The sequence below is a fragment of the Terrapene carolina genome, unplaced genomic scaffold (assembly GCF_002925995.2).
Source record: "Terrapene carolina triunguis isolate 2854851 unplaced genomic scaffold, T_m_triunguis-2.0 Scaffold233, whole genome shotgun sequence".
Classification (NCBI taxonomy): domain Eukaryota; kingdom Metazoa; phylum Chordata; order Testudines; family Emydidae; genus Terrapene; species Terrapene triunguis.
In genome coordinates this window covers 1,518,024-1,542,841 of record NW_020664584.1, presented here as the reverse complement: position 1 = coordinate 1,542,841, position 24,818 = coordinate 1,518,024, and the positions used below count along the sequence as shown (strand labels likewise).

The 24,818-nt window shown below is 42.0% G+C and overlaps 1 protein-coding gene across 1 annotated transcript in view; it reads left to right on the top strand.

Annotated features, from left to right (window-relative positions):
• TOP1 (DNA topoisomerase I) overlaps positions 1-24,818 on the top strand; it is an 82,232-nt gene that overhangs the window by 26,049 nt on the left and 31,365 nt on the right. The window contains exons 3-5 of the mRNA XM_024202020.3: positions 10,356-10,458; positions 22,138-22,264; positions 22,828-22,883. Coding sequence (XP_024057788.1) covers positions 10,356-10,458; positions 22,138-22,264; positions 22,828-22,883 — 286 coding nt within the window. The remainder of the gene's footprint in view (positions 1-10,355; positions 10,459-22,137; positions 22,265-22,827; positions 22,884-24,818) is intronic.

Here is a 24,818-nt window from a genome sequence, read left to right as displayed (position 1 = left end):
AATGTTTAGCATATCTGACACGTAAATACCTTGCAACGCTGGCTACAAAAGTGCCATGCGAACGCCTGTTCTCACTTTCAGGTGACATTGTAAACAAGAAGTGGGCAGCATTATCTCCTGCAAATTTTAACTAAACTTGTTTCTCTGAGCGATTGGCTGAAGTAGGATTGAGTGGACTTTTAGACTCTAAAGTTTTACATTGTTTTATTTTTGAATGCAGTTATTTTTTGTACATAATTCTACCTTTGTAAGTTCACCTTCATGGTAGAGATTGCACTACAGTACGTGTATTAGGTGAATTGAAAAATACAATTTCTTTTTTTTACAGTGCAAATATTTGAAATAAAAAACTATAAAGTGAGCACTGTACACTTTGTATTCTGTGTTTTAATTGAAATCAATATATTTGAAAATGTAGAAAACATCTAAAATATTTCATAAATTTCAATTGGTATTCTATTGTTTAACAGTGCGATTAATTGCAATTAATTTTTTGAGTTAATCGCGTGAGTTAACTACGATTAATTGACAGCCCTAAATATTTCCTAATGTAAATTTCTTAGGCTCCTTGAGGAAATCCAAACCTTATAGGGACTCATTCCTGTAGTATTTGAATACCTCACAATCTTTAATGCATCTCTCTTCACAATATCCCTGTACAGTAGGGAGGTATTTTTATATAATTTTACCGGTGGAGAACTGAAACACAGAGAGACTAAGTGACTTACCCAAGGCCACACAGGAAGTCTGTGGCAGAGCAGGAACTTGAACCCAGTTCTCCTAAGTCTTGGACTGGTGACCTAACCACTAAGCCATCCTTCCTCTCTGTGGACTGGCTGCTTTCCCGCTGCCTCTTGCTAAAATACCTACCTGCTGCAGGATTGTTCAGGTTATTAAAATGCCAACAATAATGTAATCTGAGTTCAGGCTGACTTCAACCTTTGGTATGCTGGAGACTTCAGTCACACAAAGGGTGGATAGCAGTGATCACTGCTGTTTCTTTATTTCTGGCCCATTAAGCCAGTCCGTATTAAATTGTAGAACATGACTTAAATACAAGATGTGAATAAACCTTTAGGTAACCAGACTTTGTTTGCAGACTGGATTGAATGTACAGAATAACTTTGTTTTAACAGTTCTGTTGAACACTTATCAAATGCTTCAATTCTCTTATGGCCATGCTACTGATGAACAGCTGCCCTCAGATAAGAGTTCCTATAGAATGCAAGGGATGTTAATACTGCTTGGTAAATTCTCCTTCACGCTTTAAGGTGCTGTATAAACAAGACCCTTCATTTTTTGTGTTCACTTTGTTTAGAATTTCCTGCCAATATATTGGTGATTATTACAAAAATTAAAAAACAGAGGAAAATCGGTGGAAAAAAATTGACTTCACAGTTTTCTGTTAATATTGGGGGATGGGAGGACAGACAAAAAAGCAACAAATAGAAAAAAGTAAGAGTACTTTTGACCCTGCTTCCCTCTGTGGAAGGAAAGATTGTGGCTTGGTAACCTGGGCATCCCAGATTCTGGGCCTGCTTCAGAAGGAAAGATGGCTACTTGGTTACTTATGCTGTCCAGATTACTGAGCTGCCATCTTCTGGAGCAAACAGCCAGGTCTTGGAAGTTCCAGCTTCTTTTTTAAGGCTCCATCAGTGACACGCATGTTTGCGTGTGTTTTTATCATCTACTACATTGCCTTACTTTAACAGACAGTGTTGGATTTGCACTTAGTATATTGGATTTTCTTAAGATAGTTGGCATTTTCATGTACTGGCATGATCTAAAATTTGGGTGAAAATTGGTAAAATCCAAATTAGCTTTTATAAAAGTGGGAATTTTTTGGTAGAAATCAGTAAAAACTGAAAATGAAGGGCTTTGTGTATAAATAAAATAACACATCTCATCTCTTTCTTTATAACATACTACTTAGGCTGTGTCTGTGCTGCGCCATAGTACAGACTGGGGGTATGAATTGTAGAGCTCTCCCAAAAGTTGCACTGTACCTGACCTGTGTGGATGCTGCTGGCACAAACTAAGTTACCTAGTTCATGTTAAAGTTGTCCTATTTGAAAGAGGACTATGTTAATGCGAACTAGGTAACTTTTAGTTCGCACCAGCAGCATCCACACCGGGCAGTTAGAGCTCAACTCTTTGGTAAACTCTACAATTCATACCCTCATAGTCTTCACTGGGGTGCAGTGTAGGCAAGACCTTAAAGTGACTGGTTTTAGTTCCTCAGAGTCTGTGTGGCCCATCTCGGGGGAAGGGGGAGGAGACGGGACGACGACTGGTAAAGCACAGCAATGGGAAATATAGGGGGTTTAAAATCTAGAAATAAGAGAGTGCGGCTCCTATGGATTCTTTCCCTTATTGAAAAGACAGTGTCGTATCAAAATTCTGTGCCATAAAAGTACCTGGTACCTGCCTTTATCCCATTGTACCTGACCAGGGGCAGAATCCTGGGGACGCTGGAACTCTAACTACAGGGCCATGTTAGACTTTTAGCTGTTAGGAGGATACAAGACCATAGGTCTCATCCGGCTCCCATTACATTCACTGATAAAATCTGCCTTCAGGGAGAGCAAGACTCAGCTCCATGTCTTGTAGCCAATATATCCCACCGTTCATGACCATCTTTCCTACATGTCAGTACTGTCTGTCACCTGCTGGGTCTGCTTAATGAACAGGAAATCTAGAGGCAGAGGATTCTTGGAGTCTGTGTCTCCAGCCTGGAGGATAGTTGGGGGATTTAGAATGGAGACGCTAGATTTCCTTGTCTTCTCCACTTAAGAAAAATAAAAACACTTCGGGAGCACTGACATGCTGCTCATTAATTTAGGAAGTTCCTATTTTGATTATCCTGCCAATCTATCTTGTTTATCCTGAAATTTTTATCACTGGTTTCTTCTTGTACTCTTTCTGTGCTAGTGGGTCTAGAAAATGGTTGATTTGAGTTTCAGAAGAAACATCAGGCATTAGTAGTATTCTGATTCTCAGGCTTGTTAGCTCCTGCATGGGGTTTTCTGTGTTCTCCTTACAGTTAATTCCAGCATTTATTTTGACTTTTAATTATTGCACAGTGAAGTGGAAATCTTCCATCTTGTGATCCAGTTTAAGGAAGTGAGAACTGAGGTGTCTACTTCAACCATCACTTGGAATATAACAGACCCCCTTAAACTATCCAGTCTGACCTGGAGATGACCAGAAATAAAATGGGTCTGAATAGATCCGTGTTATGTTACTATTATTTTAATTAGACCGCAAAAGAGTCTAATAGGCTTTAAAAATAGTGAGTGTCTGCCCATTTCATTGAGGCCAGCCAGCTCCTCCCTGATCCCTGTGTATGGATGTGATTTTATAAGCTGTGGGCTAGTGGTAATCTGAAGTAGTGTTCATTGTAGGGATACTTTCGAACTCAATTGGTTAAGGGTCACACTTCAGGCTGCTCTTGAAAGAAAGAGCCTTTTTAAGCATGTTGCTTCTAACTGAGCAAGTAGGAGCCTAGAAAATTTGCTTCAACAGCTCTAAAACTGTTTTCTTCCTTGGGACGTAGTAGTGCTTGAAAATAAAAATCCACTTTCTTCTTCAATCTAATTTTTCTTCTTATTGAGCAAACATTGTTTCTATCTTCCCCAGTGTTTCTAATGGAGCAAAAATTGGCATGGTTCCCCACTTGCTATCCAGTCCCAGATACACCTCTACCCCAATATAACACTGTCCTCGGGAGCCAAAAAATCTTACCGCGTTATAGGTGAAACCATGTTATATCGAACTTGCTTTGATCCACCAGAGTGCGCAGCCCTGCCCCCCGGAGCACTGCTTTACCACGTTATATCTGAATTTGTGTTATATCGGGTTGCGTTATATTGGGGTAGAGGTGTAATTTCAGGTGAATCAGAATCTGTCTTAAAATGGGCATATAGTGGGTGTTTCATGAATTATAATACTTTTTAAGCACTTCAGTGGTACCTTTCATCTGGAGATCTCAAACATTTTACAAACATTTAATGAGCTAAGCCTTACGGCACCTCTCTGAAGTAGGAATTGTTATGCCTATTCCACAGTTGGGGAAATTGAGGCACTGGGACACTAAGGCCTGGTCTACACTGGGGGGGGGAGGGGAGAGAGAGAATTGATCTCAGTTACGCAACTTCGTAGCTGAAGTCGACGTACTTAGATCTACTTATCACAGTGTCTTCACTGTGGTAAGTCAACAGGAGACTAGACACGATAAATCGACCCCCGCTGGATCAATCGCTGCCTGTCGATCCTGCCCGTAATGTAGACAAGCCCTAAGCGACTTATCCAAGGTCTCACAAGAAGCTCATCCCAGTCCAATTTCTCCACAAATCCCATATTTCATCTTTTAGAAGTGTCAGTTGGGTATATCAATTCCAGTTTTGCCTCCAACCACATGCAGAGAGCTGGAAAACACCTGCCTCTTCCACCTCCTTCTAGTGCTGCTGTTTTCTTCTGATTACTCTCTTTTCTGCCCTCACTCCTGCCTCTGCTTCGGGCTGTATGGTCAGTGATACCTGGATGTGATTCTGTTGTCACTTTTTAAACCATCTCCTTCCCATCTAGAACAGCAACCACTCTCCTCACCAAGTGCATCTCTTCTCTTCATGCCAATCCCACATAATTGAAATCCAGAAACATGGTGCAGTCACATAATTACTTTAACTTCATGATCCTACTTTGTGTTTCTCTATTTATAAGACATTGAGGTAAAAATACTAAACTAAAGTTCTCAAAATGCCTGCAAGTACAGAAGCATTATTGCCATTTTAAAGTTGGTTACACTGAAGTATGTAAAGTTTAGGTGACTTGTTTGAGGTTGCAGAAAGATTCTAACAATTTGGAGTTCTTGATCCCAGTCCCCCTCCCTCTGCTACCCATCTCACTTCCTCATTATACATCTGGTCTTCACAGATGCATGGGGGCCCTGCCACTGCCTTTCTGCTGCTCCTTGCTTTTGTACTTGTAGGAAGCTGTCTGAATCTCTTCTTTGTAACATACACTTCCTAATATTTTAAAACCAACCAGAACCTCCCCAGAGCAAAGTTTATAAATGGGATTACAGTTAGACTGGTAGATAATCTCCCTCCGTAACCAAGACACTTTGTTCACTTTAAAGATCTTGAATAACTGCTAAATGTTATGGTCTAGGTTTTCTTTCTGATGTAATCTGTATATGTCCAACTTTCTGCTACAGTAAACCCTCTTAATCTGATGCCTATTAAGGCAAAGTAGTTTGTTTTTTTTTTTTTTTTTTTTTTTGCCAGCGATGCAATGACTGTTTCAAAAGGCTACCCTGCCACAATTACTTGAGCTATAACATGTATGTGGTGAAAGTTTTTTTTCAGTCTAACCTCCAAGGATCCTTTTAGCAACTGAACCAAAATCCACTTGCTTCAAGTCATTCTTAGAATAATCCTATATCATGGTGTACCAGCCTTCTCTATCCCGCCCTGCCAGTGAATAAATGGGGGAAGGGAGGGAACCACCCCAAACACTATTGAGAATCAAGGAGAATGCCTTACTCCAAGGGTTTTGAAGGGAAGATAGATTTATCAAGTCTGTCCAGTTGGGCAGTTTTTATACAAGCTATTTTGGAAAATATCTTTTTCCTCTGCTGGTAGGTGCCGAAATTAAAGGGACTGGAGTCTAAAACCAGGCTGTCCACAGAAGAGGTGATAGCACATGCAGCAGTTGTGTACACTTCCTTCAACCTTCCCCGATTAGGGTTGGTGGGAAATCACATCTAGGAACCAGTGGAATTCAGTTTCCATGTCCTCTCTGCCTACACTGGTTTCTGGGATATGGGTACCTGAACTGGAATGAGATGACTGGATATGGGTGACCTGCAGCTGCATTGACTTTTATGACCTACAAACAAAAGGCTTCCTTATCCTGCTACTTCTGAGTAATCCAGTATCCCACCCTCTAGCTTTTTTTGTTTGTTTGTTTAACATGAGTGAGTTTGAGAGACTTGATTTTCTTTTCTTTTGATGGAATTCATACTTCAGTGAAATATTCTTTCTGAAGAAAGATTATTTTGGGGGGCAGTCCTCATCCTAATCTAATTGCTTGTATAGATCATTCATCATTGTATCTAGGCGCAGATGCATCAATTCTGAAACTCAAGATAGTATTCACTAAGGGTATGTCTACACTACAGGATTAATCCGAATTTAGATAATTCGAATTTGGGAAACAGGTTGTATAAATTCGAATGTGCGCGGCCACACTAAGCACCTTAATTCGGTTTTTAACCACATTAATTCGGTGGTGTGCGGCCACACTACCCCATTAATTTAAACACAGTAATTCGGTGGTGTGCGGCCACACTAACCCTAATTCGAATTAACAAAATCGATTTAGGCTCTACTCCGTTCGTCGAGGTGGAGTACAGAAATCGATTTAAAGGGCCCTTTAATTCGAATTAACTGGCTCTGTAGTGTGGACGGGTGAAGGGTTAATTCGGATTAACGCTGCTAAATCCGAATTAATCCCGTAGTGTAGACCAGGCCTAAGAGTCAAGGCTACTCTGTGTGCCTGTCCTCTTCATCCTGTACCTCCAATGTGAGTGTACTCCATCCTCGCCCTGCTCCACTTCTGTAGGCAGGTACCTCTCCGTCTCTGGGTGAGTTTGCCTAAAGTTCTCTCACCCCTTTTTTCCCTTAATCCCTACAAAACAGACAGCTGCCTGCTCACCACTCATTTCCATCTGCCAACTGGTCTCTGTCACATGGCAATACTCCGGACTTCCCATTAAAGCACCCTCCCCCAACCTCTTAGTATCAGGAAGTGATAGAAGTGGGAGGGATGCGAGGGTTCAGAGGCAGAATTAGTCCCACTGTCCAGAGACACCACTGTTGTTGTACCCCCTGCTGTTGTGCCTGAAAATCAGCCAGTCCTCTCTTCACATCCACCTGCAAACTAGCTCTCTAGGAAAGAGCTTGGGAGCTAGGATTATAGCTACTACTTTCTTTCTGAGGAGCATTTCTTTGATGATTTCCTGCCCACTGAGGTGGAAGGTGTTATCTTTTTTCAGTAAAGCTTTATAACAAAATCCCATCTTCTCCAGTACATGTGTTTTGTGGTGTTTGCTTCCCATGATAGGTCACAGAGTTAATTCTAAATTACACAGAGAGAGTTCCTGTCTAAGCTTGACTCAGGTGTTTATTGGTTGTGGCCCTGCCAATAATTCCAGTAGGAGCCTGCCAATAATAAATGTCAGTTTTAAATGGAAAGCAAATGCACTTGGTTGGAAGGGAGTCCTGTTGCGAAGATGGAGAACAGTTCCTTCCTCCCTACTCAAAAATAAATAAATAATCTTGCTGCTCTCTGAGCAAAAAGAGAATCGTTTCAATAGCACAGCCACACACACACATTTTCCAACTTTGGAATCGAGGGAATTGGCAGCTAATTGATAGAAAAAAATTGACACCACATCCATGTGTCCCTCTTTGAAAATCAAATGCAGTATAAAATAAGTGCGTTTACACCATTTTATGTATAGCAGTGTTGTGATAATTTTTCTAGTGATTTAGCCCATTTGTCAAATGTAAATGGGTGGTGGTTTACTTCAGTCATTGCTTTAAGAATCCCTGAGAGAGGTCCTGTGGAACAAAACCCCAGCAGTTTCCAAACTGCTTGGGCTTCCAGTTAGTGACTGAATTGAAAAGTTACAAGATTGGCACGTACTGCCATGGAAATGTGTGATGTAAAAAAATACAACAAGAAATCCCTGCTTGGCAGTTCTGAGTGTAAATGTACCTGCCTAGAATTTGCTGAAAGATTGCAGTAAGGCTTCAGCATGCTTGGACTTCGGAATACTTTGCTGCTTGTGTGGCTAAAAACTCCTACACAGTTAAAGCTGCAGCACTAAAATCCAGAAATGACTTGTCACTCTGTGACCCAGAATGTCATAGATTAGGTCAGCCTTGCTTGAGCTGTAAATTTGTTGTTAATGCAGTTTTATGTATTCAATAAGATCTTAGGTTGAGGAGTGTTAGGAAGGGACTTTGAATTAACAGAAGCAAGGAAAGAGGCAGAAGCCAAATGGGGAGGTTGGAATGTTATACATTACTTTATGCCCCTTTATTACAGGGTCTCAGAACAGTACTTGAAGGTACATGGAACAGTGGATTAAGTTGAACTTTTATTGGCATATTATTTTGTTAGTATTGTTGTGCTAAAACTAAATGTTTTGAGGATCTTTGAGCCAGTTTTGGACAAGAAAAAGAATGATTTTGTGTCTAAAGCACAAGACTAGGGGTATGTCTACACCAGAAACTTAAATTGGCCTATATTTGGTTGACTTACAGCCACTGCAGTAATTGCTGTGGTAGCTCATATTCACGCTACCCTCCTTGAGTCGGTAGTGCACGTCCTCAGCAGGAGCGCTTCCACCGACCTAAGGGGCAGCTGGGGGGAGCTGAGAGCCTGGTTTCTCAGCTCCTGGCTGTCCCACAGGCTCCTGATGGGCTGGCCCTCCCTCGCCTACCCCTCCTGGAGCAGGGGAGGGGTGGGTGGAAGCTGCCTGGGGTTTCTCTGCTCCCCTTCATTCCACCAGTCAGACAGCCTTTTCAATTTCAGGCTCCAGGAGCCCTGAAATTGACAAGACAGCCAGTGTTTCTAGCCAGGAGCAGGCTCCAGCCCCCAGCTCTCCATAGAAGCAGGTTGCAGCTGGACTGTAGCTGCCCTGCTTTCTTGTCAATTTCAGGGCAGGAGCCCTGAAATTGACAAGACAGCCAACAGCCTGTATAAGTAAGGCAGTATCTACACAGACACTACACTGACATAAGCCCTACGCCTCTCATGGAGGTGGAGTTATTATATTGGGGTAGTAGGGCACTTACATTGGCGGGAGCAAGGCTGTAGTGTAGATACAGGAATAATAAGGGGGATATTTAGATTGTGTAAGCTGCCTAATCGTGTAGCGTAGACCAGGCCTAGATTCCATGCAACAGATTTTCTATGTGATTATGAAAAAGTCACTAAATTGTTGTGCTTCAGTGTCCCTATCTTTAAATTGGGTATAATGGCTGCTTTACAGGGGTGTTGTTAGGGTTAATACATTTGTGAAGAGTTCTGAGATCCTGGGACACAAAGCACTATGGAAATGCTGCTATCATCAGAAATCAAATGGAGTTGCTAAACATGTTGTCGGTCTGGCGTTTTGGCCTGGTTTATTCCATCTATTCTGAATCAAAGTCAGCACAGCATTCTAGTTGATAAGTAACTCTCTTCAGGACATCTATTTAACGTGTTAGTGGCATTAAGAAGTGTACACCTAGAATGAGGGGGAGGGACGGATTTCTTGTGGATGCATTCATTGCATGTGTGTTTACTATAAGCAATATATAATGCAGTGCAACCTGTGAAGCAACCACCAAAGAAACCGACAAAAATTAGGTGGCTCTCCACTTCAAGTCAACAAAATTGTACTTTAAACCTTGGCTACTTTTAAAATCTCCTCTTTGAGACAATGGGATCTCCTATTGGAGGTGAACTTTTAAAAAAACAAACAAACAAACAAAAAAACCTGTTTTACCCCTATTTTTCCTGTGTTGGGCCATCTGTTTGTTTTGGTATTTTTAAAGGACTTTGTTCTGCTAGTAGTGTACAGTACCACAAGCACTGGCGGGATTGGGAGAATGCACTTTTGAAAATAAAATTATTAAACCATTGTGTTTGTCTAAACTTCAGCCTCCTGCTGTTTGGACTAGCCCTGATCTACATAGCTGGGCTTCCACCTGGGATCTACTACATGCATATCATGAAGAGCTGTCAGAGGCATCTTACTTGTCTGATCTATTCTTGAAGGCAGTTGCATGTTTTTGTGGTGTTTGGGCTCTAAAAGGAGAGCTGTTTTCTGCTGCAGAAAACAGAGAGAAGGTTCACAGCCTTCCACTGTGGGCTGCTTTTGCCTTGTTCTGTGCCAGCCAACCCACTCACCATGTGGATAAGAGTAGTATACTGCAATTCCTTAAAGGCCGCTTCTCTAGTATTAAATACTGCTGGAGGCAGTGTGGCCTAACTGTTAGATCCAGGAGGCCAGACTTAATTGTGATTTAATGTTTGTAAAGCATTTCAAAATTGTTGGAACATAGGTTCTATATATGTGCAACTGCTGCTATGTTGAGTTAATTTGTCCCAACACAATGATGTTTCAAATTAGTATAGTAGGACCTTTCAATGCTGAGATTTTGTTCCTATATTGTATTGTGAAGGATATTTTAACAGCAAAATAAATACAAAGCTGCATGAGGGAGCTGATGACTTAACACATAGTTCACTACTCCCAATTTCATTTCTTAATTCCTTTTCTCTTCTGCTTACAGATTCTCACAAACACAAAGATAAACACAAAGATCGAGAACACCGGCACAAAGAGCACAAGAAAGACAAGGAAAAAGACCGGGAAAAGTCTAAGCACAGCAATAGGTGAGGAAAATCAATTGACAGGTCACTGTTGCCAAAACCTTTGCTCACCCACAGTCAAGGCTTCATATGAAGAGTTAATGTGGTGATTAATATGCACAGTGTTGCTATTTGTAAGTGTTTAAAAGAATGCTCACAGATAAGTGCATGCGTTCTTACATGTACAGGTTAATTCACATAATCTTAAAAATGGAGGTCTGTGTTTAATGTAGATTGGTGTAATTAAAAATCAGTTGAGGAAATGACTACTAACTGCCAAACTGTGCAAACTTTAGTTCAGTACTATTGATACTTTTGGGTTTTTTGTGGTACTGTGTGTATTCATTATTAACAAAAACATTACATTATGCATCTTAAAATTTCAGAAATGACAGGTATTTTTGTGCATTGTGGCCAAGTTCATATTGCTAACTTACTACTTGATGATCTTGTGATTTTTTATTATTAAATCGTACATCAGTGTTCTATAGTTCTATGTTTATTTACTTTTTTATAGTAAATATCTTCATGTTCTGCTTGTTGCTCACATATTGGCACTGCATCAGTCTGTAACTTCTCAACTTACTACTTAACCCATTTTCTTTGTGTACATTCTTGGCTCTACATTTCCAAATGTTTTTCACCTAAATGTAAAACCATCTTTTTTGCAAATTTAACAAAGCACATGCCCTTCAATTACCTCCTAATGTGTTTTCCATAATTGAAGTTTGAAAGCTCACCTTTATGTTTTGAGCTTCCTTCTCTTGGGGGGGGAGGAGTGGTGGTGGGGTTTTTTTTTGTTTGTTTGTTTTTAAGTGGAAAAATCTTTCACCAATTCTAATTCTCAAACGGCTCATAACTATTGGTTTATATTTTTTTTTTTTAAATCACATTTGGGCAGCTTGAAGTTGAGGGAGTGGAATAGGTTATAATGATGATACTGAAAGTGATTACTAATAGAGGTTGCTTCTTGAGGGTTGGCCATCTTGTGGGGTAGAAAAAAATTAAGCTCACATTGGGTCAGATGGATAGCTTTACTCACACTATATAGTACCTTACTCCACCTTGCTTCCATTGAAGTCAGTGGGACTACTCATGATATATGGGCTGTCTCTTGTGACTACAGGCATCACAGTCTGTTCCATTATGTCTAAAGCCTTCAGCACTCTTGCCTATGTAGCTTACTTGTCCTGAGGGCAATACTTCAATAAAAATGTGTCAAAAAATGTGTCAACAAAAATCAGAGCTCTTTAACAGATACACATGCTGTACTTGCAGCCTGTGATTTTGAAAAGCCCAGCATATCTGAGTGTGTACAACAAATTCTTGCTAGTTTTGGTGAATGGTTACCTAATATTGTTGACCTGCCTCTCCTCTGCACAAGTGGTCTGTGAGGCACCTAACTTCCCTTTTGCAGTTCACTTCTCCAGTTTGTGCATACAAGTTGCAGGTGCATGTGCATTTTCAGCCTTTTCAAAATGTGTCCCTGAAGGTGAATATATTTGGCCTGTTGTATCAGTCAGTCGTGACTGCAGGCTGATACTCCTGGGAGAATAACATTACACGCACATTAGGAACACTTCAGGACTTTTTGTTGAGTAGCAGTGAAAAAACACCACACTCTACCTCTGTTCATACTCAGTCATATGCGGCGTAGCAGCTGCTCGCTCTATCAAATACAATTATTTTTAAAGTGGACACGACTGACTCGTGGAAACAACTGACTTTATTATGCAGATTTTTCTTTCCCAAATTTTCTGATTAGTATTCACCAGTACAATTCCATAAATATATACTGTGCCTATATAAAACCTGGATTAAATAATAATCCCTGCCCTATAAAGTGTGCTCAAAATGCAGTTTTAGAAGAAGGGGCACAGAGATCACTGGTGAGGAAAACTATTGGGGGAAGATTCATGGAAATATTAGTGTGTTCTTAAAAAGAGATTTGAAAGAAGAGGGTGCATCCTGGATGAGAAGTGAGGAGACTTCCAATGGAGACATAACAGAAGACATGAATCTAACTGTGAGAGGAGGAGACGACACAGCAGAAAGGTCAGAGGATTGGGGGGAGATTGAGTAGGGAGAAACCAGTGCAGAGATGTAGAGCTTCTTGGGTGAGGATGAGGAGTTTGAATCTGAAGGAATGAAAGTCAGCTAGGGAAGGGGATTCAAGGAAGACAACAATAGGGTCAGAGCAGTGAGAGTAGAACATATAAAAACTCCTGAAGAAGTTGCAACTTTTGCCTGGAAACAAAAATTCTTTGGTATTGATATTGTCGTAATGTACTTCAAACTGTGGTTATTTAAACAATATTGACCCTCGTGGTGATTTCTTTAAGTTTGATTTGGTGACTGGCTGTGGACTGGCTGGGACTCATTTTAAGTACCTTTCATTGTCCCTCTTATTATTACTGTTTTGAATATATCTGGTGCAACAAGTAGGTTTTGAAAATATTATTTTTAGGATTAATAGTCTGTTCAGAGACTGAAGGGGGGGACGACTTATTTCCAGAAACTCATGAAGAAATGCTGTCTTGCAAAATGGCCACCACTTCACTCCCATGTAGAAAAATGGGAAGCCAAGCTGCCCTTAGGGAAGATGGTAACCCTTCTGTTATCAGGATATGGAAAAGAGGAGGCAGTGTCCATTTTGGCCAAGGGAAGCCCATGACTTCAGTCCTGTTGAGAACTATGGGAGATAGAACTCTGAAGTAGTACATATATGTCTGCCTATGCTGAAGAAGAAACTTTACCTATGAAGTATAACTGCAAAAAATAACTATTAGTACTTTAAAAAAAGAATTTAGCTAATGCATGAGATTTCAGTGAGTTTTTAAGTATATGGGGAGTTTGAAGAGCGTGTTGCTTTATTACTAAGATCATTAGGGATCAGAAAAGGTCTGACACCTGGTGCTAAAATTAAAAATGGGTCCTTTAAGAAATTTAACTCAGACTAACAGAATTGCTTATAAATTCTCAGAAAAGCCATTCTGTATTCGGCTAAGTGCTGTAATCTTGTGGAGAATGTATGTATTATGTATTTTTCATACATAAGATGTGGAATATTTTCTTTAAGTGCAAAACTTAAGTCAGCCTTAACTATCGAGTTGATTTTGGCACCTCCATAATGTGTCATGCATAACACATTAATATATGTTCCTTTTTTGTAAGGGAGATGATGGGGGGGTGCACAAACTAATCTCCCTCCTCCAAAAGGGAGAATTTTATAATTGAAGGTTGCAATTAGGAACAATTCCCAGTTGTAGAGGAAGCAGACCTGTGCTCTCCATGTCTGTCTAATAATTTGACATCTCTATCATCTCTCTTAAACAAGGTTGTTTTATAAACTTCTGTCGTGGGCAAAAACATTCCCCTGCATAAAAATAATTTCTATGTCTTGTCTTTGTGTGAGGGGGAGGTCGGATCATGGTTCTGAGCTGCCAAGTGATAAGTGCTTTAAAAATACCTAAAATAGATAATCATGATCTCATGTGGTAGAAGAGTCCTGGCCTCGTATGCAGAACTCTTTAATTTCACTTTCTGGTTTCATCCTCTCCCACTCACTAGATGACAGCTTTATATCCTAACCACTCAAGTACAGATGTAGTAAACTGGGAAAAAATAGCACTCTTATACATTTCAGGTTTTTTTATTATTATTTATTTATTTGCCCTGTTTAAAAATAAATAAATATACAGCAAAGCCTACTTAAGCAAATTCTATATCAAAGAATAGATCTACATCAATGTATTGAGTAATACTTAGTCTTTTTGTAAATAGAATCTATGATTCTAAATACATACCAAATAAAGGAATAATGAGCACATTAAATATAGACTTCTTTGCGTGGAAAGGCAAAATTCAGTAAATTAATCTGTGATAAATGATCTTTGAAATACCTGGTTTCAATGTATCAAACAAAAAGACTTGGTAAAATAATGGGCCTTTTTGAATCAGAGACTTTAACAGATATCGGTTGTTGTTTTTAATCTTGAAGTAACAAGAGATTCTTTCTTCCGTGTGTCTTGGGGTTTTGTGCATGGAATGCAGGCTGTCAGTAAATTGAAATCAGCAGAAAACTGGTACTGTGGTGTATGGAGTGAAGAGACTCCCCACCCCCACATTGGCAGCACTGATCCATATTGTCAGCGTGACAAGTGTCTGAGCTTCAGAAAAATCCTCCTCCAGCTTGCATGTTCATTCTGGTTACAAAATGTCTCTTGCTATCTTCTGCGTTTGAACAAATGTTGAGGGTGTAGTAGGGATTATAGACCCAATTCTCAATGGTGATTTCTTGATTTTGTTGTTTTGCCAAAAACAAGAATTGGGATGGGGAGAGGAGCTACTTGTCTCATTGTAGATGAGCGGACTCACCCCTGCGGCGCTTCTTGCTGGTGACTTCCGGGAAATCTCGTTCCAGCTCCGGAGTGCCCTCTGCAGGCCGGTGATCTGCCTGTCCTCTGGCCCCATGTCCCTCCCTGGACCCCGGTGCCCTTTTACCTGGGGTGCTGCCCCCTAGCAGTAACCCCTCAGTCTTGGGGTCTCCCCTCCCCAGGGAACCCCCACCCACTATTCCCATCTCGCCTCAGTATAAGGCTACTGCCAGTCATCATCTAGCCCCACGCCCTGGGGCAGACTGCAGTATGGGCCTACTCATCACTGGCAAGGTTGGGTTTGGACCTGCTGCCTTGGTCTACCCCTGGGCTGCCCTCTGCAACCCCCAGTACCTCTTGGCCTTCTGCTAGGCCGCAGCCTGGGGCTTTCCAGGCTGGAGCTCCCCAGCTCCTCTGCCTTTCCCCAGCCCTGCTCCACTCAAGTACCCTGTCTCTAGCTCCCTGCAGTCAGGCCCTTCTCTCTCTTAATGCAGAGAGAAACTGTCTCTGGGCCTCTGGCTCACAGCCTTTTATAGGGACCAGCTGGACCTGATTGGGGCATGGCCCAGCTGTGGCTACTTCCCCAATGAGCCTAGCTTTTCCCTGCCACAGCCCTCTTCCTGGCTGTTTTAAGCCCTTCAGGGCAGGAGTGGGTGTCCACCCCGCTACACTCATACACAGGTAAATTCAGATCATGGAAAATTCTGGGTTTTCTCCCGTTTTCTTTACCATATTTCATGTGTTGTCCCCCAAACCATTTATCTAAATGGCAGAGGGAAGGAGAAGAGGGAGGAAATCTGGTCATCTGTAGATGTAGAGAAAAGGGCCATTTGAAAATGTCCTTGTGCTTGCTGGGGGTGGGGTGGGGTGGGGTGGGGGGATGGAGGGGGGGGACCGAAAAGGGTTGGATCCCTCCCTGTGTCCACAATCGACCTTGGGCCGCTATCTGGTGGAAAAACTGACTTCTAATAGTAAAATTATTACTTTCCAGTAGTGCCTAGAATATGCATGCTATGCCTGGTCCCAGTCCCAAAGAGCTTACACACACATGAGGTTTCATTTTCATCTGTCTCTAACTGATGACAGCTCTGGCCTTCTGTTTTATCCCCAAAATACTGTGTCGCTAAGGACCTGATCCATTGTCTGTGGAAGTTGATAAAAAGACTCCCATTCACTTCAGCAGACATGGGATCGGTTTCTCATGAATTGGTAGCTCAGCTGTACAATTTGGGCCCAAACAGATTTACACCCAGTTCTGCCCTGTGGTGGTGCAGCTCTAACAATGGGAATACAAAACTGCAGGCCAGCTGAAAACTTGGCCTTTACTAGTATTTATTGGTCTGAATGTAATCACAGCTTTCTAACAGCATTGCAGTAAGTCAGGCAGTATAACTTCTGTACTATCCCTGTTGGTTTAAGATTTCTATAAATTAAGAGCTGCCTATTACTTAGGCTTCAGTTGGATTCTAACAGATATCAGTTGTCACACCGAAGTGCTGTTTGCAACTAGTTCTGATGCTTAATAGTAGAAAATACACAGCCATGGTACTACAAGCTAATTACAGCTGGGAAAATTAGAGGGGAAATAGAGATGCTTTAGATAAAACATCTTTCCCTGCTTGTGATCTGAAGCTGGGATAGAAAAGGCATTAGAAGGGGAGGAAGAGGATTGTTAATATACATAAATGGCACCTGGAAAATGCAGTGTTAAAGTACTCAAAGCCACTGTGGTTTGAAGAAGGAAGCTGTGTATGTGCACATCTGCCATCCTTTGGAAACACTTTCCACTTCTGGCTTTCCATCTGATCACAGTATAAGCAGCTGCTGCCAGATGCACATTCTCCACTCCCTCCCCCAATTAAAAAAAAAAAAAAAAAAAAGCCCTCCATCACATTTTCCTCTAGGCAGCTCATCGAGGGAATACTGCTAGAGTTTTCAAGGAGACAGATTTCTTTTGTTGCACTTAACATTTCCATCATTCTTCCCCTGTCTCCCCAAAACCCTCTGAGATACTGTGTTATACAAACCTTCTAAAAGGAGAGATAGGAAACAGAGTTGGTGGTACGCTGTGGGGCACTGGCTGATGTGTGCCTATTATGAGGTGTTAAATTAATTTCTCTTATTACCTCCAAGAGATCTGACAAATTCCTGCTGCATTCCAAGTGTTGTTGCAGCAAGACACTATTGTTTTAACAGGCCTATTCCTTAACCAGCATTTATCTGATCTAAGCACAAATGTTGTACCAGTATAACTATGTCTCTTTAGGGAGGGTGACCTTTTTTACTGAAATAATTACACCCATACAATCTTGTAGTGTGGGTGCAAATATGGGTGTATAAATATGCTTAGACCGTACAATGTATTCCTGAACAGGAAGGTGGGGGTTAGCTGTCGTGATATAAGGCATTATACTTTGTATTGATCCTCTTCAATGGGTTTCTGACTTTTGGGTTTTAATCTGGCTAGCTCTGCAGGGAAGGATGCAACTGAGGTAACAAAAGCAAGGATACAAAGGAAGGAATTTAGGATACATGTCATAATTCTATGGCTGCATCACATCATGTCTTTCTGTAAAGAGGGAAACAAGTAGTGTGTAAAGTCTGAAATGGCCAGAAAAGGATTCTCTGATCTTCAAAATGTGACACATCCACCCTGATCATAGCTTTAGGCATCCTTGTGAGCAGTGTCCCTATGGAAGGCTGAGACCTATTCTGAAGGTTAAGGATGGTGCCTTGGAAGAGATACCATGTTGCCCTCTTCTGTTATAGTTGCCAAACTGTGAAGTGTTTCCCCTGGAGGCTTCCCTAGATATCCTAGCCCAGGGGTTCTCAAATTTCATTGCACAGTGACCTCGTTCTGACAACAAAATTACTACATGACCCTGGGTAGGAGAGAGGGGCCGGAGCCCGAGCCCCACCTCTCCAGGTTGGGGTGGAGCCTGTCCTTCAGCTTCAGCCCTGGGTCCCAGCAAGTTTAATGCTGGCCCTAGCGACCCCATTAAAATGGGATCCCGACCCATAGTTGGAGAACTGCTGTCCTAGCCTGATAAAAACACATGCCAGGCCAATGCTGTTCTGTTTGCTGGCTGAAATGGGTACGTTTGGGAAAACTATGTGCCTCTTGTTACTGTTGCCAGGATTACTGGCTGAAGTCTACAACACCATGTTCCCAAGTGATGCGCACATCACTCATTGGCACTGACGTAAATCAGACTCTTCCAGGTAGGCAGGATGGCCTGAGCCTGCTTTTGCTATTTAGTGTGTCAGATTTCAGACGCACTTGTCTGTCTGTAAAATCAGAGCTGTGTTTTGGTGCCCAGAGAATGTGTAGGTGTGGCAAGCAATCTGTTTATGAATGGGAGAAGGAAAATGTATTTCTTTCTTGCCTCAGAGCAAGTAGCAGATGGAATTTTGGTTTTTTAGGGAAGCTTCTGTTAGCCTTCTAACGGGAGGAAAGATGGTGGTGGGGGAATCTCAGAGTTCACCACCTATATCACTGTTACTTAGAAATAGGCTTTGGATCTTTGAGCCTTCCCTCCCCATGCTGCTTCACGCTCTGAAGATCAATGAGAGGCGACTATTAAAGGTGTTGGAAAGCAAGAAGTAAGTTGCCTTGCCAAAAAGCAAAGGGAGGAAGGGGGTAGTCCTATGGTAAAGACCCAGGGCTGAAGGTCAGAAGCTGAGAGACCTATTTCTGGCTCCACGAGTGATACTGTATTTTGCAATGAGCAAGTCACTCAAACCAACATTTTCAAGAGTTGTGGCTGATTTATTTTGGGGTACCTCAATTTTTGGTGGTACAACAGAAGTGGAAGCCAGGAGTGTCCTGCACTTCTGAAAATGAGGCCTACAGCTATGGAGTCTCGAGTTTGGTATCCAGAAGCAGCGTGATACTCTTGAAAATATTAACATTTAATTTCCGATCCTTTGTCACTTGTGAAATAGGGACAATGCTATTTCCCTACTGAATTCACTGTTGTTTAAATTGCATTGAGATTCATAGATGCAAACTGCTGTAAAAGCTGTTGTAGTATTTGGATGAATTTAGTAAGCCATGCAATTGCAGGTGAGATTTTAAAAACAAACCCATAGACGAATGTGGGGTGACAAGAATCTGCTGGTCAGAAAATAAAACAATGTAGACTTGCAGACACAAGTCTAGGTTTAAGCCCTACTGTGGGAGGTAAATAGCTATATTACCTTTCTCACCCGACTGTCATCTCCACATGCATCTGTCTTCTAAACCCACAAGGCACCTGTTGCAATAGTTTTCTGCTGTTCTACCTGGGCTGTTCCTTAATCATCCCTCTTGCACTTTTATAATTATGAAATTTAAGCTCACGAACAATGTGAGAATCATCAGCTTGTCGTCTTTTTCGTTTTCCCTCTAGGTTACTGAAGCTGGGAAATCTATCCGAGGTAACAACACAAGTGTAGCGATAGCAGGCATCCACTTGACTTTTCAAATTCAGTTCAGGGTTCTGTGTGTACTGCTGTCATGATCACATAGCATATACAATGTAATCTGCAGTATGTGGTCTTTAAATCTGTGCTAACAGGCAATCTGTGGTATGGCATATCTGTCTATGGCACTCTAGAAATACTTAATCTCCTTCAGTGTTTAGGCACTCTTCTACGTTGTTCCACTAGTCTAATCCTGTCACCAGAGAGTTAAATGGAAACTGACTTCTATCTTGAGACTTCATAGTGAGGCGCTTGTATTGAATTAGTGAGATGACCACCTCCTGCTAATGTAATACAAGCTTTTTATTCTTACTGTTTTGAACCAGCAGTGGGAGAGGCTGTCCTAGTGCAGTGGCAATTTCCCAGTGCTCTGCCCTGTACTGTGTGCAGTAGATTCAATGTCCATTTAGATGCTGCTTGGCAAAAAGTGAGTGCCATCAGAACTGGGATCTTCCTCCTTAACTGCTTGGATTTGGAGAGAGATGCATATTACAATATGGCACTTTGAGCGTGGTTCTCTGGCTAGACCTTTATCAAGTGCAACTCTGGAGGAGTCCATAGGAGTTGTATGTGTACAGGCAGCAGGATGAGGTTGAAGTCAGGTTTTTCTCTGCAGTCCGACAGTTGTGAACAAATTGGTGTATTGTAACTTTAGATGTCCATCTCTTAATCACACAACCTTTCTGGGTGCTGAATAACACACTCATTTCTTTCTGTAGTGTTTAGACTAGCAGCCCAATTTCTGCATGTCCCTATTTGTTCAGGTAGAAACAAAGGCGAATTGGAGAACTTGTGTCTCTCAAAAGCTCCCTCCCATCTTGCATCCTAGACGTGATTTTTTTCAGTGTATCACTATTCAAAGTGTCTTTACTTGCACTTGAGTGTTAAATGACTGAAATAAGGAAGCTGCGTACATTTTCATAAAGCTTTGTACTATTAGTTTATTATTTGTATTGTAATGCTCAGGAGCCCCAATCATGGCCCGGGACCCCCACAGTTTAGGTGCTGTACGAACACAGAACAAAAAGACAGCCCTGCCCCAAACAAGCTTACCGTTGACATGTCCATGAAGAGATGACAGATGGATATGGATTGATTGATGGGGAAGTACCAACAAACAGTGAGCCCGTATTAGCCAGTAGGATAGGCTGTGGTCTCAGCACACCAGCAGCACCACCTTTATCAAGATTTTTGTAAACAAAGGAAAGTTTTTAAGGAGGGATTTGAAGGACAACAATGAATGGCTTTGTGGATGTTTATGGAGAGCTCCTCCCTATGTGAAGGGCAGCATGGAATAAAAGTACAAAGATGCTTATTTGAAAATTTAACAAGTGGGCAGTGAAGGCTGGTCTCTTAAGCTGATCACGGGTGAGAGCTGACTTTTTGATACTGAACGAGAGAGAAATAGTGTGGGGATAGGCCGTGGAGGACTTTGAAAGTGAAGACGCTTATGTTTGATACACAGCTTAATCCCAAGGAGTGATGGAAAATGTTTCTTTAAGGCCAGGGATCTTTCTAAGTTAAAACAATGAAGAATAACAGTGATAAAAGAGAGAGTACATTATGGGAGTTGTAGTCCTGATGGAACTGGGTCTGCAAACTGTGTCAGGACAGGCAAGAAGCTTGGTGTTTCACCATACCCAGCATGAAAGGGAACCCAATTATTTCCCCCCACGTACATCCTGCAGGGAGCCATGGTCTTTTCCTTCTGTTTTAATGGGACTTCATACAGTTTTGTAAACAAGCCTATCTAAGGCATGTTCAGCTAGTAGAGTTGCTGCTTGGCTTCAAGAACAGTGCTGCTAATTCTGCATTGCCAACTCTTGTGACTTTTTTAACATGAGTCTTGAGATGTTTGGTGTGGTTTCATAAGACTCCAGCTCTTGGGATCAAGGAACTACCTGAGAATCTAGCCCTTATAGTTGCAGTGAAAAACTTGAGAACGTGATCAGAGTGTATCCAAAAAGGCTCAGAAACCAAAAGGGGAAATAAAAAGAACCTTGATTTCTTTTTTTTTATCATGACCTTGCAGACTCATTCATTATTTTTGAACACTTGATTGGCAATGCTGTAATCTGCAGCACTTGAATCTGAGTGGCAATGAACTCATAGCATTTGTTAAAACTAGGCACAGTAACATCTCTGCACTCCTGTCCTGACATGTCATTGTTATTCCGACTTGAGCTTTTCCTGAGCAGAGAGCCAATTGTGCTGAGCTGTATAGTGGTTTTGACTGCGGTTCAGTGAGGCCTCATTAGAGCAAGCAGCTAGGAATTAAGGACTGCTGAGTTTTATTCCATTGATTTAGTGTAACCCTAGGCATGTCACTAACTTTTCTCTGCCTCAGTTTCTCCTCCGTTGATAGGGGAATAATCACCTACCAAATGTTTATAAAGTGAATTTAGTTCCTTGGATGAAAATGTCAAAACTACAAAATTTGTTTTTATTACTTACTGTCTAAACAAATGTCCACAGAGGAGTGGAATGTGACTATCAATATCACTTCACTTGTGACCTTTCAGGATTTAATTGGAAACAAGAACAGTGAAGAGCCAAGCTAAAGTGTTCGACCTTGGTAAATACATCATGTTGTGATTTTTCACTGGCAACCCCAGACTGATGCTGTTAACCTGATTTGGAATACTTAGCAGCTGTGGTTTTACCCCATGTTCCTTCTTCCCCTTCTGAAGAAAGTAAATGCCATGAACCTAACTGTTTTGTTGTATCTTCCTGTTAATTTGACTTTATTTCAGGTGATTGTAAGTTTCATGCCTTAGGAGTTCCGTTAACACTGTAAGTTGCTCCCGTTGGTCAAGCCTCTTTACGGCCAGCCCCTCATTGAACTGACTCTTCTATCTTGCAGTGAGCACAAAGATTCCTCGGAGAAGAAACACAAAGAGAAAGAGAAAACCAAACACAAAGATGGCAGCTCAGAGAAACACAAAGACAAACACAAAGATAGAGACAAGGAGAAACGAAAGGAAGAAAAGGTAGGTAGTTCTTGAATGTGGGTGGGAAGGTGCAGTTGGGAAGGTGCAGTTCTGCTTTAACCGTTACACTACATGAAGACACAAGAACTGCTTCTAGTTTTTAGTTATCTAATAGTGGAAACTAACCCCAAATTAAGTTTGAGACTTAAAGCTCAATATCTTGTAAGCCACAGACTCTAGGGGCCATATCCTCAACTGGTGTAAATGGACACAGTGGAGCTGTGCCTAATTACACCACTAAGGATCTTGCTCTACATCTTTCCTATTGTAATTCCACTCTGAACTCAGTGTCAGGTTTAGATTTATAATAGTCAAAGGTCAATTTAGATTAAGTTCATCCTATGCAACAACAGGCTGCAGTTTCCCAGTATAAGATGTAGCAGATATTGTACTGATAACTACACTTGACCTTCCCAACTGACACTAATGGAAGGCCAGCATGTAGCTGATCACAAAGATGTAGGCATCCTGGGTGTGCTCAGTCAGTGCTAAAAGGACTAAGTTACAAGTAGTACTAGCACTTGTTTCCTGCTGCACGTTCTCTATCCCCTTTTCTCTTTCAGAGCAAATCTTCTGGTGATGTAAAAATAAAGAAGGAAAAGGAAAATGGTTTCTCCAGGTAAGAAAGTGAGTCTGGGGTCTGTAATCTGATGTAGCAGTTTGTCATGATTTTTGCTTTGTTTCCCAATCCTCAAATTATTGTGGCCCCTCCCACCCAGTTTGTGGAGGCAGGAGCTCTGATATTTCAGTGACATCTTTCCTCCATATAAAGAGCTCCCATCTCAAGCAAATGGATGCACTTTTGGGTAATTGGCTGACTTCCCAGAAGTCAGTGATGGGAAAAGACCTGTCAGGACATCTGGTCTGTTCTATGCATGCAGGATTGTTCCCTACCATGGATTCTTGAATGCTTTCATTCAGTGATCTGGAAACTAGGTTCTGCCCAGGGCAGAGCAGACTCCTGGAAATGGTGTTAAGTGGGGGCTAGAAGAAATCCGTACCCCACTGTAAAGTTGGTGTCATGGCAAGCATTTGACTCACTATGCATTTTGTCTTCTGGAGTTGGGGGTTGATAATGCTACACCCCCAGGTACTTGCTTATCTGAAAGCAAGACCAAGGGACTAGGATTTCAAACCCTAGTTTGTAAAGAAATAGCAGATAGGCCACTTGTTAACATTTTTAAAAAAAATCAGAAAATTTGTCACTTATTCTACTCTACATATTGACTTCCTAATCCTTAAAGAACCATCTAGACTTCATGAATATTGAATTGTACCAATCACCACTAGATTTACTTGTAGTTCATTTACTTGTGAATTTTTAATAGAAGTGCAATTTATTTCTTAACATCTGACAAACAATAAAGATTTCCTTGTTCACTCCTTTAAATCCAGCTCTCAGATCATGAATCTGGGTCCTGTGACTTTGTGTTTTTCAGTTGGGGGTGCCTGACCATCTGCTGTGTATTGAAATAGATCTGCTGCCTTGGAAGCAGTTTATATCTAGGGCTGGAAACCTCGATCAGCTGCGTGCCCGCCCCTCCCCCCCCCCCTTTTTTTTTTTTGCCTGTTTTTAATTTTATGCACTACTGAGAATTCATCCCCGTCTCACCTTGGTCTGAAGTGGAATTGTGTCAGGGAGGGTCATGAGAAGGAGCCTGCCTGTGTTCTACCTGATTAGAATCATATGCTTATTTTGAATGTCCCTTCTTGATACAGGAGCCTTTCAGTTTCAGTTCTCAAGTAGCAATATTTGAACATGCAGACTCTGCATTTAACACTTTTTTCTGACTTGGTAGAGGAAAGAGAAATGCCCTTCTCCAAGCACCTTTCGGAACTACTATCTTGGAAATGTAAAGCGTAATTATCATAAGCCAGTGGCAATTGCCATAATTGCCTAATACAGCACATGGTACCTTTTTTGTTAACTCTTTCTGATGGAACATGCTGCCTACTGAAGTTATGGAAGCTCCTTCACTTGAGGTTTTCAAAAGGAGACTGGATAGCCCTTTGTCTTGGATGGTTTAGACCAGGGGCGAGCAAACTTCTTGGTCTGAGGGCTGCATCGGGTTTCATAAATTGTATGGAGGGCTGGTTAGGGGAGGGGTCTTGGCCTGGCCCCCACATCCTATCTGCCCCCCCCCCCAACTCCTGCCCCATCTACACACCCCCACTTCCTGTCCCCTGACCGCCCCCAGACTCCTGCCGCCCCATCCAACCCCTCCTCTCATTCCTGACTGCCCGCCCCATCCAACCACCACCCCTTCTCCCTGTCCCCTGACTGCCCCCGGAACCCCTGCCCCTGACTGCCCCCACCCACCCCATCCAACCCCCCCTCCTTCCTGACTGCCCCTCGGGACCCCTGCCCCCATTCAACCCCCTGTTCCTCCCCCGACCCACACCCCTGACCACCACCCCGAACTCCCCTGCCCTCTATCCAACCCCCACTTCTCCCTGCCCCTTTACCACGCTGCCTGGAGCACTGGTGGCTGGCGGTGCTATAACCATGCCACCCAGCTGGAGCTGGGCCGGGCCATGCCGCCGCCACCACGCA